The sequence below is a fragment of the Calliphora vicina genome, chromosome 1 (assembly GCF_958450345.1).
Source record: "Calliphora vicina chromosome 1, idCalVici1.1, whole genome shotgun sequence".
Lineage (NCBI taxonomy): Eukaryota > Metazoa > Arthropoda > Insecta > Diptera > Calliphoridae > Calliphora > Calliphora vicina.
In genome coordinates this window covers 172,068,726-172,085,408 of record NC_088780.1, presented here as the reverse complement: position 1 = coordinate 172,085,408, position 16,683 = coordinate 172,068,726, and the positions used below count along the sequence as shown (strand labels likewise).

Sequence of the window (16,683 nt, the reverse complement as noted above, 5' to 3'; positions counted from 1 at the left end):
ATAGTTCTGCACATATTATAAAATAACGTATTTACCCCTATATGCATAAACAGTTTTTAAATTTGTCAAAGGTTTATAAAACAAATTTTTAATGGAAATTTTGTTTTATAAACCTTTGATAAATTTAAAATTTTTTTATGCATATGGGAGTTAGAAAATAAAAAAACACCTTCAAAATAAATTTTTGTGACTTTAAATTACTAAAGTCTTGTTCTTTTTTTCTATAACAACTCTCACTTAAAACAGAGCGAAATTAATACTGTTTAACAGCGCTGCCAACTTTGACGATTTATCGTCATTTTGACGATTTTTGAAGTCAAATTTATTGAAATGACGATCATTGCACTAGTTCCGCTACGTCGAATTAGTTAGCCACTGAGAACTACCACTAGTGAATTTTCAACCCACTTGCAACGTTATTGACTGGTGAATTTAACACTGGGATGTCATTGCAAGTGGCCGATTGGCACACTCTGCATAACACTTCACTATTAAATTCAGTAGTACAAATACTCCAGCATTTGAGAAAAAAAGAAAAACTAATTTTTCTGAGAGCGGGGTTGAAAACATAACCTCTCGTTTTCTAGTCAAATGCTCTAACCACGGCAACACTGATCATGAGTGAGAACGAAAACACAAACGGCCACATTCAGCAATACATGTGACCATCGAAGTGGTATATTGTACAGGATTTTATTTTTCTTGAATTTATTTTCAAAAACTAAAGACAAATATCTGACTATTGTTTATTACTAAATATGCTGGTGAAATGTAGTGCAAATGATAACCATTTAACTACCACTTTAGCACCCACAGCGATCTAGTTAGTTGTACAAGTAGTAATATAGCTAGTGAAAGGTTTCCAATTGACACTTTTCAAACTGTTTTTCAAAACACTTTTCAAAAGCTAAATATTGACGGTTTAAAAATTAATGTTTTTGGTTGATATTTTTCGTTTCGTCCCAGTTCTAATTTATTTTCTTTAAATTTTATGCATATATGTAAATTTATTGTTTTTCTTTAATATTAAAACAGTACAAGAAGATTCGTCATAAATTCATTACAATAAAAGCCAAAAATTTGGATTTGGAAGTCAGCATAAATAGGAGTCTTTTTTTAGTTGGTACACTTGTTTGGTCATAAAATTACATAAATCTGTTAATCACAATGGCAGATGATGAGATACTGTTTGACGATGTTTATGAATTGTGTGAAGTTATTGGCAAGTAAGTAAACAGTAATTAAAATATTAAATTTTATTATCACTAAATATTGTAATATTTTCCAGGGGACCATTTTCGATTGTGCGACGTTGTATACATAGAGAATCTAACCAACAGTTTGCTGTTAAAATAGTTGATGTAGCAAAATTTACTGCAAGTCCTGGACTTAGCACAGCAGGTAAGATTGTATATACATTAGACCGACCCACAGAGAAAAGTGTTTTTATTACCCCTTGGTTTACGCATTACAAGTTTTTGTCTTGTGTTATTTACAATCTTGGAATCAGGATATATTTAATTTTAAGTTAATTTTACAATTTTTAAAGCATTTAAAAGAAGCTTGTTTTAAAAATGTTTTTTATTATTCATTTATTCAGCAAAAAAAATTACAGAGTCTACGCTAGTTATACCGACAAGCATTGAAAGTAGTTGCTAAAGTGCATCCTGTTTCTGTAGTGGTATGGTGGGGAGTCGCATATGAAGCACACTCGTGACTCAATTTCAACGTACTAAGAGGTTAGGAAGTGGACTATACATGGTGGACTATACAAAATTTCGTTTCGTGATTTCTTTTTACATACAACTCATATTTCCTGAATTTTGTATGGACAGTGCTTCATGGGCATTTATGTACCATAAATATTAGAAATAGTCCGGGAAGTCACTTGTATGGGGGCTGGGATAAATCATGTTGGTATTGAAAATTAAAAAAAAAACAAATAATGTTCTATTTTTTCTGTTACTGTCGATAAGAGAATGTTAACGAGTTTCACAAATTTATTTCATATAAATAGTAAAATTTGCATATATCTGCCTCAATGCTTTGTCCGATTCGGCTCAAATTTTCAGCACGGAACATTTAGACATAGTCTCACAGTATTCCTGCCGAATAAAATTTTTTTCAATACTAATTATTGTCACTCTAATATACATATCGAGCTCTTAGATCCAATTATCGTAAGCGACAAAACTCACATTTTACAGGAGAAGGTTTTTTTTTGATTTTTATTTATTTTATTTATTTGTTTATTTTAAATAATATTTATAGAATTTACATATGTTTTACAAAGTAAAGAGTTTAGGAATTATTTTCCTTTTCAACTTAATAATAGGTTCTTGACTTTAATATATATTAGAATTCTAATTATGAATTTATTGTACAAATTATAGGGAAAAATTTAAAAAACCTTTATGAAGCTTGGTATAAGATAAAAAAATAAATTACTATAATAATTTATTATGAGATCAGTTCATTAAGATGACTATATTGTGAGTTTTGACATTTAGCGTTAAAGCGTGATGTTAGTTTTTCAATTTTATCCTGAACGAGATCGAAACCGGAAATTGTATGCAGACGTCTAGTCGAATAGTGCCACGGTAGATTAAATATCATCTTAAGCAATTTGTTTTGGGATACCTGAAGTTTCTTTAGGTGACATTTGGCGGAAGTTGACCATACTGGAGCACAATAGAAAAATATAAGGTGAAAGATAGACTTTAATATAAGTTTTTTATTGGCGACACTTAGCTCTGACTTTCTTTTTATAAAGGGGTACATAATTCTGGTGATTTTATTGATTTTATCTATAAGGTAGGGTATATGATAATTAAAGTTAAGTTTAGTATCAAGTATAACACTTAAGTATTTTACTTTGTTCTCCCAATTAATTTTATGATCCATAAATCGAAGTGAACTTTGTGGTACAAAAGAAGACTTGCGTTTTCTAGTGAAATATATTGCTTTTGTTTTTTCTGGGTTAACCATAATATTCCATTTATTAAAGTATGCATTTAGTCTTATTAAAGCATTTTGTAAATTAGAGATTACATTAGTAGCGAGTTCATCTGAGCATAGAATAGCTGTATCGTCGGCAAATATTGATGTAATACAGTTTGAGAAATTTGGAATATCAGCAGTAAAAATATTGTATAAAATAGGCGATAGACACGATCCTTGAGGGCAACCAGCTGTAACATTAATTAATTGTGATTGGGTTTTTCCTAGATACACGTGAAATTTTCTTTCGTGAAGAAAACTTTGAATAATTTTGATAAGTTCTGTCGGAAAATTTAGTCTAGTAAGCTTAAAGACTAGTCCATTGTGCCAAACGGAGTCAAATTAAAAATACCAGTAGAATTTTTGTGTTGGAAATTGTTTTTGACTAATTTTCTTTTCTAAAGCCAAATTGTTGAGCTGGAAGTATATCATGGTCTTCAATAAAGTTTGTAAGTTTTTACTTAATAATTTTTTCAAAAATTTTACCAGTAGTGGACAGCAAACTTATGGGCCTATACGAAGCTGGAGAATCGGTAGGCTTGTTAGGCTTAAGAATTGGTATAGTTTTGGAAATTTTCCATGAGTGGGGGAAAGAACACAATAAAAGACAGTAATTAACTATTGCTGTTAAGTATTTTATGCCTTTTTGTGGTAAATTCTTTAAACATGTGTTGTTTATTCCGTCAATACCGGGCGATTTTTTATTTTTCAGTTCTTTTATTATAGGAGCTACTTTTCCTCTATTAATAAGGTAATTATTTTGTGGTGTTATGACGGTCGAACGCAATAAGTTTGATGTATTATTAACTTCTGAGACAGTAGAAACATCACTTAAATCAGAAGAAATATTGTGGTTATCAAGGAAATTTAAAGCCATAATATCAGCTTTTTCTTTTTGTGTGTAGCATATTATGTTGTTGTGTTTTAAAGTTGGAATATTGTTGTGCTTTTTCTTTATAACTTTACAAATTTTCCAAAATGGTGAAGAAGCTTTATCAAGTGTGGATAACGTATGATTCCATGATATGTTTCTAAATTTAATAATCTCATCTCTAATCATCTTGTTTAGTCTTGTCATTTGCCGGTGATCATTCCTGTCTCTGTAACGCTTCCAGTTTCTTCTGTGAATATTTCTAAATTGTATCATATATTTTATATGATTAGGAAGAGGCTTAATTGCTGGACTTAATCTGCGCTTGGGTATGCTTTCGTTCATTGCATTTACTATTGTATTATTAAACACCTCGATCATTTCATCTACATGATTATTTGTAATTTCATCGGAGAAATCCGTTGCTGTTGGAATGTTCCTGTTTATAAATGTTTTAAATCGGGACCAATTTGCCTTTTTAAAAACATATGTCGAACGCAATAAGTTTGATGTATTATTAACTTCTGAGACAGTAGAAACATCACTTAAATCAGAAGAAATATTGTGGTTATCAAGGAAATTTAAAGCCATAATATCAGCTTTTTCTTTTTGTGTGTAGCATATTATGTTGTTGTGTTTTAAAGTTGGAATATTGTTGTGCTTTTTCTTTATAACTTTACAAATTTTCCAAAATGGTGAAGAAGCTTTATCAAGTGTGGATAACGTATGATTCCATGATATGTTTCTAAATTTAATAATCTCATCTCTAATCATCTTGTTTAGTCTTGTCATTTGCCGGTGATCATTCCTGTCTCTGTAACGCTTCCAGTTTCTTCTGTGAATATTTCTAAATTGTATCATATATTTTATATGATTAGGAAGAGGCTTAATTGCTGGACTTAATCTGCGCTTGGGTATGCTTTCGTTCATTGCATTTACTATTGTATTATTAAACACCTCGATCATTTCATCTACATGATTATTTGTAATTTCATCGGAGAAATCCGTTGCTGTTGGAATGTTCCTGTTTATAAATGTTTTAAATCGGGACCAATTTGCCTTTTTAAAAACATATGTCAAATTTTCTAAAGTTTCGCAATTCATATTTAGATGACAAACAATTGGTAGGTGATCAGAGCTAAGATCGTTGATTACTTTTACTGCATTCATGTTTTGTGAGATGTTAGTAAGAAAAAAGTCTAATGTGGAGGGTTATTTATTTGGATCAGCCGGTATATATGTGTGTTCATGAGGAAGAACTATTTGAAAGTGATTCACTTGAAGTGAATTATACAATGTATTGCCCCAGCAGTTATTTCGTTGGCAACCCCAGTAATTGTGTCTGCTGTTAAAATCTCCTCCTAATAAGAACTTATTATTAGTGTTTGTGAGTTTTCGTATATCAGATTTGAAGGTCTGTTTACGAATACTATTTCTCCCAGCTGAACCCCCAGGAAAATAGCATGAGTAAATATCGATTGTGTCATTGCCGGAAAATATTTGTATACCTATGTTTTCAATAGATATAGTATTTATTGGAGGCAGCAATCTATGTCGTATATTCTTTTTTATGAAGCTAGCTAATCCTCCTCCACCTCCTTGTTGACGATCATATCTATAGCAAAAATAATTTTGATGTTTTATTGAGATCGTAGCGTTTAACCATGTTTCACATAGTAGGCAGATGTCAACATTGCCATTTATCAAAAAATGGAATAATTCATCTTTTTTATTTCGGATGCTACGAGCGTTCCATTGTACTATCTTTAAGTTCGCGTTCATGGGTACAGAAATTTATATGCATGATTAGTAAAAACCTCGAATTGTTCTTGGCGAGACTTGCATTTTCTTAAATTTGAAATTAGTTCAAACGTCATATTTTTTATTTCTTCGAAAGAAAATAGATCACTGGCATTTTGATTTGTGTTATTCTGATTAAGAATTTGGTTATATCCTATATTGGTGCTGGAATTTGGCATTTGATTTTGGTTTAACGAATTTGGAAAATTCTGGCTGTAGTTATTATTATTGTTGTAATTATGGTTTCTTTGTCTAACATTTCCTGGTTGACTTCGTTGCCTTAATTGGCTGTAAGATTGCCTGCTGGGACAGTCAGGGGACATTGCTTTATGAGGTCCATTGCAATTTGCACATTTTACTGTAAAGGACTTACAATCAGATGTTTTATGGTTTTCAGCACATTGAGCACAGAATGTTTTTACCATACATCTATCTACTTGCTCCATGACCAAACATCTGACAATTGTAGCAGTGAGTCAGTTTTGATTTGTTGGGTTTTTGGTATTTCCATCTCACCTTAATGTAATCTATTGAGCAATAATTCTGCCTTAATTCTTTTAACGTAATAGTTTTTCTTTCAAAGTATACGATAAATATTACTTGTTCACTGTTATTATCTCTGGTTTTAGTAACAATCTTGACATCTATGCATTTAAGTCCCAAATTAATGAGACGATTTTTAATAACAGCCGGATCAGTTTTATCTAAGCCAAGTAATATACAGTATTGGCCATAACTAAAGCACCCCCTCAATGAATTTTTTCATATGGTATTTTTTTGTATAAAATCAAAGTTTTAAATATATACTAGCTGTCTCGGCAAACGTTGTTCTGCCATACAAATTATTTCTAGTGAATATTTTGGTTCCAGCTGTATGAAATATACTCCACGACCTATCATACTTACAAATTATACATACATAATTTCATAAAAATCGGTAGAGCCGTTTCGTTCGCGATTAAAAAATGTGTAAATTTGGGGTTATATGTATTTTTTGATGCCAACTAATGCGAAAAAAAGTTTTTGTCAAAAAAATGGAAACAATTTTTCTAATGACCTAGCAATGTGAAATATACTTTACGACCTATTCTCATATCTACCGAACATACATACAAAATTTCATAAACATCTGTTGAGCCGTTTCGGAGGAGTTCAAACACTAACTTTGTGACACGAGATTTTTATATATTAGAAGATTATGTATTATTTTCATTTGTTAATATGTTTACTATTGATAAACAAATACTTTCAAAGTTAACCTTTCTATAAGAGGCAACTTAAAATCAAAAAATATTTTGATTTTTATAGAATATCCCTTCAAGGATATACTATAAAAAAATTTTAGTTAATTTTTTGTTGCAAATCCTTTGTTTTGGATGGCACAAGAACATCTCTTGGCATAGAAGATAATATGTTTTTATGGCGTTTTTCGATATTCCTTCCCAGGCTATTTTAACGGCATGAAATAAATCGTGAAAATTTCCGATCCTTATTTCAACAATTTTCACGATTTATTTTCATATTAACAATGTGCCACAAGTTTTCAATAGGATTGAGATCGGGAGATTGAAGGGCAATGAAGAACTTGAATCTTATTGCAGTGTAGCCAAGTCTTACAAACTTTGAAGGGGTGCTTAGAATCGTTATCCTATTGAAAGCTCCCTATAATTGGCATCTCTTCACGGGCATAAGGCAACATTACAGCTTTCAATACATCAAGGTACATGAACCGATCCATAATCCCTATGGAGGCAACAACATCTTCTAAATGTTTGCGCTTAATTTTGTTTTACTCTTTTTTTTTAGGTTTATAATTTTTTATAAGTTATGTAGATATTTAGTTGTTGTTAAACACAGTATGGAATAACCGTATTTTATTAATAAGATTTAAAAAGAATTTTTTTTTTTTTTTTTTTTTTTCTGTGGATGTAATTGAGATGTTTGATGCCTTTCATTTGTTTAAGTCAAGTGCTGTTGGTCATGATGGCTTTGCGCTCAAGTTTCTTAGCTTGTTAATGCCGATTATTGGTAATTATATATTACATTTAGTTAATACGATATTAACTACTTCTACTTTTCCGTTGTTGTGGAAAATTGGGAAGATTATTCCAATAAGAAAGAATAGTGTTCTGGTTGGTTGTGATGAATTTAGACCGATATCAATATTGCCAATCTTGTCCAAAATGGTTGAACATCTTATGAAGATTCAACTTGTAAAGCACATTGATGACAATCAGCTGCTTCATGATTGTCAATCTGGTTTTAGATGCAACAGAAGTACTACTTCCTTGCTTCTTGGTCTGACGGATAGCATTAGGAATAATCTTTCATGCAAGGGGGTTTGTGTCTTATTATCTTTGGACTTTGCTAAAGCTTTTGATAGGGTAAATCATTCTCTTTTAGTTGGTAAATTGCATAGATATTTTGGTTTTTCCAGATCAGCTTGTAGATTGATATATTCTTATCTGTCTAATAGAATGCAGTATGTGTTTTGTAATGGTTGTACTTCTAGTGTGCTTCCTGTTTATAGTGGTGTTCCACAGGGATCTGTTCTTGGGCCTCTACTTTTTATTATGTTTATGAATGATCTTTTCAGTAAGGTATCGAGTAATATGTGTCTTCCATTTTCATTTGCGGATGATGTTCAGCTGTTGTTTAGAGGTGATGCTGAATTTCCTGATGTTTTGCAGAATATGATTGATTTTACTGTTAGCTTACTTTCTAGTTGGGTTGCTAATAATAGTCTTTCTATCAATACTGATAAGACTAAGGCAATGTTTTTTGGTAAAAGTAGTTGTTCTAACTTTTCGATTGAGTTTGGTGGTAGATTAATTGAGTTTGTTGATAAACTTAAGTGTCTTGGAGTAATACTTGATACAAGCTTGAGTTTTGAAAGCCATGTCAACACTATTGTATCTAGGGTTAATTTTACATTACGCAAATTATATAGCTTGGATTTGTTATTGCCCTTTCATGTTAAGAAATGGGTTGTTCATGGACTTATAATGCCAATATTTTTATATGCCTTAGAGGTATATTGTGGTACCTTTGGCTATGTCATGAAGAAATTGAGATTAGCTTTTAATAGGGTTATTAGATATATATACTCCCTCAGAATGTGGCAGCATGTTTCGCCTTATGTTGTTAAGTTTTTAGGTTTTTCTTTTATGGAATTTATAAAGTATAGAAATTTGTTGCAATTTTATAAATCATATAAGTTGCAAACACCCAAATATTTGGTTAATTTGTTTGAATTTTGTAGGTCCACTAGAAATATACAGCTAAAAATACCAAGACTAACTTCCATATTGGAGCGTTCGTATTATGTTAGAGTGGCACGAGTTTATAATGGATTGCCAGTATCTTTAAGAATGTTTGACTTGTCTGTTGATACTTATAAGAAGAAACTATTTCAAGAGCTTTCTCATAATAGTTTGCCCTTATAGGTATCAGCTCAGTACATGGTTTTAAGGATATTCCTATGTGTTATATATCTATGTGTTATTCTTTCATACGATGATGACTGCATTTGTCAGTTCGGTCTTGTTATTTTTAGTTTATTTTTCTTGTAGATCCACCAAATTTAAGGAAATTATCTAATTATCTGGATGTTTGAAACTTTTATGGATTTTAATGTTCTACTAATTTCTTATTATAGTACATTACATTATTAATAACCTTGAAATTTTTGGATATATTGTGAAGCATCTGTTTGCCTTTTGTTGTTGTATGGATGTCTGATTGTCATATTAAACATTTCTTTTTATTCATGTTGTAGATAGGCAATTTCAAAGTTCTGGTGTTGTTAGTACCTGTGTGATTTGTTTCTTGGCATTGTGGGTTATAATTGATCCCTTGCTTTATAGTTTATTGTAGTATATTAACATAGATCTTTAGTGACAGCATGACGTTTTGATTTCAACTTGATATCACTGATTGCCTCCATGACAATTATTTTTGGCCATAAAACTCTTTTGTTTATAACCAGATAGAAATTAAAGGTTATTATAACTGAGTATTACTAAAAGTTATTGCCTTTTTCTTGTTTGTATTGTTGGATAGAATATTATTTGATGGCTTAATTTTGAATTTAACTAGCAGTTATTGAAATTATATGTTGCATAACGTTAGGAATTTTTGCTTCAATTCTTAATGATAACTATTCATAATTTTTAAATGATTGGTGATTGCATATTTCTTGAATGCCTTTTGAATGTTCGGTTGTTTACATGTAAAAATTAGAATCTTTGTGTGGTTTCCTGTTGACCAAATTTTTAAACACGGAGTGACTGGGAGAATGGCCATTGCTAATGTATGGTGTTTTCTACTGTTTGGATGGTATATATTAATTTGTGCGCTGATTTGTCAAGACCAATTGTTATATGTAGCATTATTACTAAATTAGGAGATTATACTTTATTGATGACTTTCTCAAAGTCTGTGATAATTTAACATATTGTCTTTTGTTGGAAATTTTATTTCATTTTTGTGTCTGTTGATTAAGTTGCTTTTAAGATGGTAGTCTGATTTCATCGGATTGTTGAATGACATTCTTTGGGTATCATTGTCATGGTTGTTTTGCTGTTCGAACTTTCTAAGATGTTTAATAGTTTTGGTAAGGGCATATGATGTGGGTTTAATATCGTTGATACTGTTTTAACAGTTTTCTTTCTCACTGGAATGATTCTGTAACAATTTCCATTGTAATGTAATAGTGGTTGCCGTTGGATTTGTTTTAATTGGATGTAATGTTAATTGCACGTTATTGGCATTGACTCTGTTATTGGGTTGGGAGTGGAGCTGTCGATGCAACAAGCTTTTTCTTTGTTTTTATGAAGGCATTGAACATTTATAATGTATCTATTGTACTAAGGGAGGTTCCATTATTTGTTATATGTTAATTTCTTTAATGCTTTTTTATACCTCAGGATGATTATGGGGAGGTAATTGCTTTAGTCATTAGAGCTAGCATTGTTGATATTGTCATTATTTTTTTTTTCTATCCCAAGCTTATTTTTAACATACAGATCTTAATATTGCACTTGTTCTTTGTTTATTGTACATGTACTCTTTTCTTTGCTTCTGATCTTGTCTAACATATTTGCTTATCTGATAGGGTAGCCTTCAGTAATTTCAGTCTTATTATTCTTGATATTTACTGTAGTTAAGATATATGATTGGTTTCGATATTTGATTAAAAATCATTGATTCTCTAACATTTGGGTTGTTTATTGTTTTTTTTTTTTGTGGGTTTTTTAATGTAAATATTTCTGATAGCTTTTTGGAAACTTAATGTTTTTCTGCACTGTTGGTTTTTCGTGTCAATCAATTTCTGTTCTAATTCTATAGATTTTAAGATACTATATTGGCAACATTATGATCGTTAATATTTGTAGGGTTGTGCTGTGAGTTGTTGTGACATTTTAGGAGACTTGGACCTGATGGAGTGTCGTATTGTATAAAGACATCTGTGGATGCACCATTTTATATATTCGCGTGGAAGAGAATTTGCGGACAGTGTGTGGGCATTGTTTTGGAATAGGAGGTTGCTTCTTTGTAAATGTTTTTTTTTTTCTTTTAGACTTGTTGTACTTGCCATAGTTATTGTTAAGCTTGCTTGTAATATTAGTGTTTGAGTATTGGCTAGTTGTTTGGATATTTGCTACCTTGATGACTTGAATTTCCCTTGCAGGACTGTTCTATCTATTTTTTTTCGCATCTCTGTGAATGACATTCACCCTTATCGTGGTTGGCGTAAACGTCATACGCCTACGACAGTTTCGTACTGGATTAAAGAAACAGTTTTCATTTTATCTTTAATCTAGTACGAAACAGTCGTGTGCGTAAGACGTTTACGCCAACCACGATAAGGGTGATTGACTAATGTACACTTTTTGACCCTTCCATTAACACCTATGTATACTATTTTGTTCTCGTTATTCTCATACATACATATGGCTGCACTGCCGCTTATGCACCTTAGGTGATTGTATCTGTTATATGCTTATCGGATTATTGTTTTTGTAACACTGGTGAACGATTTTTTTTATCATGTTACATGTGCTGATGTCATCTATCAAAACACTATAAATAGTTGATTATTTTTAGAAGTTGAGTGGAGTTTTGTTTAATTCGTACAATTTGTGTTAAGCTTTATTTATATTTATAATTTATATTTTTATTAATTAAATTCATTAATTAAATTTTTTGTAAAAAATTTTTATTAAGTAGAAATTTATAACCGATTATGGCCAATAAGCTAGGTTGTTGAAAATAATAATTAAATAAAAAAAAAAAAAAAAAAAAATCAGCAAATAAGGTATTTGGGATCATTTTTATAAACATATCGACTATTTGCTGCAACAACGTCATAACTCAAAATCCGTGTTTATGAACTGAAAATATGCGCTGTTCTATAATCTTTCATATAGTTTCATCAGTTTTCAAAAAAGTCAATTATTTTTTGTGTGAGAGTGTTTTTTTTTTTGTAAACATAAAAATTAAAATTCATGTTTTCTTGTATATTTGACAAGTAAAAATTTGTGTTAAATACAGATTAGAAAGATATTAACATCTACTATTATATATCGTATGATTTCTTGAAAATTTATTTAAGAAATAGTAAAATGTCTTAAATTATTCAAAAATTTAAAAATTTAATTTTTCAGTAACAATTGCTACTAACTAGTAACAACTTTTAGTTATTGAACAGAGTTAATGTTTGACAAATATGTATGTCTGACAAAAAAATAACAATTATGTATTTCTGTCAAAAAAAAAAAATAAAAATCAAAGTCTGACAAATATTCCTGACAAAAAAATAAAAATCAAAGTTTGGCAAATATTTCTGACAAAAAAAAAATAAAAATCAAAAAATAACAATTATTTCTTACAAAAAACAAAAAAATCTAGAATTTAAAAAGCATGTTATTTTATGAAAATATACAGTGGTCAACATAAGTCTACGTACGACCACAATTTTTGCCACTTTATTAGAGGAAACCCGGTAAATAAAAAAATAATAATGCAGTTTTGTTTGAAATCAATTTTTATTGCTATTGACCAAAAAAAAAAAATGTTCCAATGTAAACTTGCAAAATTATTCACATATAAAAAAACTATAAAAAAACATTGACAAAAGTCTACATACGACCATAGCATGTCCTAGTTTTTTTTTTTAATACTAACAGATAAGCATGCAATTTATTAAGTTTACAGTTCAAGCAATATTCAGTAACTTTGAAAACACTAGTAGAGTTAAAAACATGCTACGAAGTGGTCGCCCAAAGAAACTACATCGTAGAGATGTAATCTTCATTTTAAAAGAAGTCAACAAAAACTCAAAGAACTCGCAACAAGATCAGAAGTTATTGTTCATCCACGAACAATTCAAAGAACCTTAAATAATTATAGTAACTAAAGCAGAACTCCTCGTAAATTAGCGAACGGATCGCAAACTTCGTTTGGAAATCGCCCAAAAGCACTTTAAAAAGGACATGGAATTCTGGAAGCGAGTTTTGTTCACTGATAAGTTGAAGTATAAAAGTTAAATTAATTATAAATTTAGCGATATTTTTTTGTTATATTACTAAAAATGCATTTGAAATAAAACTGCATCATTACTTTTACTTCTTATGGTTTAGAAGTCCGCGAGTTACGAAAATAATGGTCGTATGTAGACTTTTGTCGGTCACTGAGTTGAAAATGGTCAAAACGGTATGCTTGACTTGACTCTCCGTGATGGCTTTCTTGTGATGGCTTTTTTCGTTTGAAATTTCAAGAATAATTACACGGTGCTACGATGGGAAAAAAACTTGGAAAACGGCCTAGCGTGGGTTATAGGTCTTGCTGAGTACACTACAAATTGTCTCTAAAAATTTCAGAAACACCCTCAAATTCAGAAGTTATTCTGAAAAAACAGTTTTTGTCCGACTTTAAATTTTTTAACGGGTTTGGAAAGAAAACTGATTACACTTTAAAATGACATGCATTTTTAAGTTATATAAGTATTGTTTTTGTTAAGAATATCTAAAAGAAAAACAAAATTTATCAACTTTTTTGATTTTAGTCGCTTTTCATTGCTTATTTTGTTATGAAAGTTTATAAAAATTTATACCAACATATATAGAAAATTTAGTTCTTAACAAAACATAGTTTTAATTATTCAAATCGGATGAAAATTCTAAAAGTTATTCAACTTTTAATTAACACAATTTTTAGTATTTTCTCCCTCAGCGCATATAAATGAAAATAAACAAAAAACTGTAGAAAAAAAAATATTTGTAAAATTTTGAATTAACAAGGTAAATTTTTTCGAACTTTTTTCAAAAAAGTTTAATAACTTTTGCAAATATAAACCGATTTTAACAAGTAATATGTCATTTTTTCCCATATAAAGTTGTCTTTAAAATACTGTGAAAAAAAGAATAGGTTTTCAGAGAAAAAAATTAAATTAACTATTGTTGAATATGAAAAATTACGAAAAAAAAAAATTAAAGCGAAACTCTTTATAAAAACTTACGCAATTTTTCTTGATATACATATTGTGCATACATTTTATGAAAGCTTAATTCTTTGTCTATCCATAATTGTTTAAAATTTTGAGGTTGTTTCAAAATCTTTGAAAACGGTTTTAGTATGTCCTCACCTAGGCCTACAACCCCCATTAGGTCGCTTTAGTTCTGACAAAAAGTGTAATTTTGTAGCACAGTGTTATTATTTTCGGTCCCTGATATATGTAAACGTATTAAAAACTTTTTTATGTCGTTTGGAATTGGAATTATGAAAAATTTTAAGCAATTTAATAAAATTTAAATATAAATGCACATTTATTCGTAACAAATTATTCGATTAATCGAACGATCATTACTCGAATGAATAGCCTAGTATTTATGTTTTGAATTAATTTATTTATTAATGAATTCAAAAAATATAGACATATAATTTTTTAAATTGAAAGTATGTAGTTATATGTAGCAGAGTTGGGGATAGTGCACTAATTTTTAACTATCACTAATATCACTAGTTTACAAATCAAACATTTTTGTTTGCTCATGGAATGAAACTTATATTTTTGAGAAGACCATTTTTTGTTTCCCACCTATACGTCAAAATTTTGAGATATATGGGTTTTTTATTTTTCACCTGCCCTGAGTACTACTAATGCATACTGTAGTCTACCGAATTGTAGTAATTAAGTATTTACATTGTTTTTGGGTACTCAACACTCTGGCGAAGCTACTAGATACTTTCAGAGTTGTATTCTTTTGACAAATTCCGAAAAAAAATTTACGGAATTTAATAAATACTAGGGTATTCAATTAATCGGGTTTCTGGTTTAATCGGTTAATCGAGCAAATAATTAATCGGGGTTAAGATTTAATCGGTTAATAATCGGTTAATTTTAAATTAATCGATTAACCGAATAATTTCTTTTTAAATTTTAAACTAAAAATATATCCACGAATTTTCTGTACTTAAATACAAAATAGGCAAAACATAGCAATTCAACCAAAAAGTAATTAATTTTCATTAGTTTTAATAAAACTCGACTTGGAAAAAACTCTCTCGCTGTTTGTAGATGTTAGTGAAATCTAACATCTAACATCTAAAGAATATCCAATCTCTCAGTTATTTTTCTAAGCATATAAAATCTCCATTATACCATTGAAGTCCTCTTTGGATTTTTTAGAAATACTTTTACTAATTTCGATAATTTCTGATAAAAACTTATTTCCGTAGTGTCTAAAGTTTCGTCTATTATCATGTTCTCAACCGACAAATACATGTAAATTAAATATATCAGTTTTTATACTCATTAAGGTATTTATAGACGGCAATACTGAGTATTAACACTTTTCAAATTGAAAATGAAAAAAATGTAAAATTTAAAATAGTTAATACCCTCTTGTTGATCAAGTGCAATATCCGATACATATGAAAATAAAAACTTTTTTAAACAAATTTTGATACCGACAGTAAATCAAAAAAATCATTTGTATTTTTTGAAAATCTAATCAAATTTTGTTTTGACGATGAAATTGTAGTATGATACTTGAGTTTTTGACAAATATTAATACTCAGTATTGCCGTACTTTGACATTTGAATTAAAATTGAAAAATAAATACAAAAAAGTGCAAAAATAATGAATTTCGGTTAATCGGTTAATCGACACAAATTAATCGGTTTATTTGTTATTTGAAAATCGCCAATTTTGAATTATTCGAACAGTTAACCGACAAAAATTAATCGGTTAACCGATTAACGGTTAACCGATTGAATACCCTAATAAATACTGTTTAAAAGTACATATTTTCTGTAGATAAAAGTTAATAAATCGCTATTAAATACAAAACTCTAAAGTAAAAACTATTTTAAAATGTCTTCTAGAAAGTGTAAAATAAACCCAGACCATTTTTGTTTTATTTGCTGAAAAATTATTCAGTCAAATCGAGGTTTTCCTATAACACAAACACTGCAAAATGCTTATTTACATTAAAAAATTACGTAAAAGCTTTAGATAAGACCAAACCAGCATTTCAATATTTATGCAGCGTGTTCCCGAGTCTTTCTGAGGCCAAAATAAAAGAAGGGATATTTGTGGGTCCTCAAATAAGAAAAATTTTGGTTGATACCAAATTTGAGTGTCTATTAACCAATGTTGAAAATGCAGCATGGAATTCTTTTAAACTTGTTGTTCAAGAATTTTTGGGGAATAAGAAAAGTCAAAATTACAGAGATATTGTTGCGAATTTATTACTTAATTTTGAACTGATGGGTGTAAATATATCCCTCAAAATTCACCATTTACATTCTCATGTGGATTTTTTCTCGGAAAACCTCGGACAAATGAGTGACGAACATAGAGAGCGTTTCCATGAAGATTTGAAGTTTTTCGAGAGGAATTATCAAGGTTTTTGGGATCAGAATATGCTAGAAGACTACTGTTGGAGTATCGTGAGGGAGACAAATGAAAATAATTATAAAAAGAGGACTAAAACACTTTACTTTT

The 16,683-nt window shown here is 29.7% G+C and overlaps 1 protein-coding gene across 6 annotated transcripts in view; it reads left to right on the top strand.

The window, feature by feature from the left end:
• CASK (peripheral plasma membrane protein CASK) overlaps positions 1-16,683 on the top strand; it is a 169,118-nt gene that overhangs the window by 10,899 nt on the left and 141,536 nt on the right. For all 6 annotated transcript variants that reach the window (XM_065498244.1, XM_065498240.1, XM_065498241.1 and 3 more), the window contains exons 2-3: positions 1,036-1,226; positions 1,289-1,401. In XM_065498244.1, coding sequence (XP_065354316.1) covers positions 1,168-1,226; positions 1,289-1,401 — 172 coding nt within the window. In that variant the 5' untranslated portion in view covers positions 1,036-1,167. The remainder of the gene's footprint in view (positions 1-1,035; positions 1,227-1,288; positions 1,402-16,683) is intronic.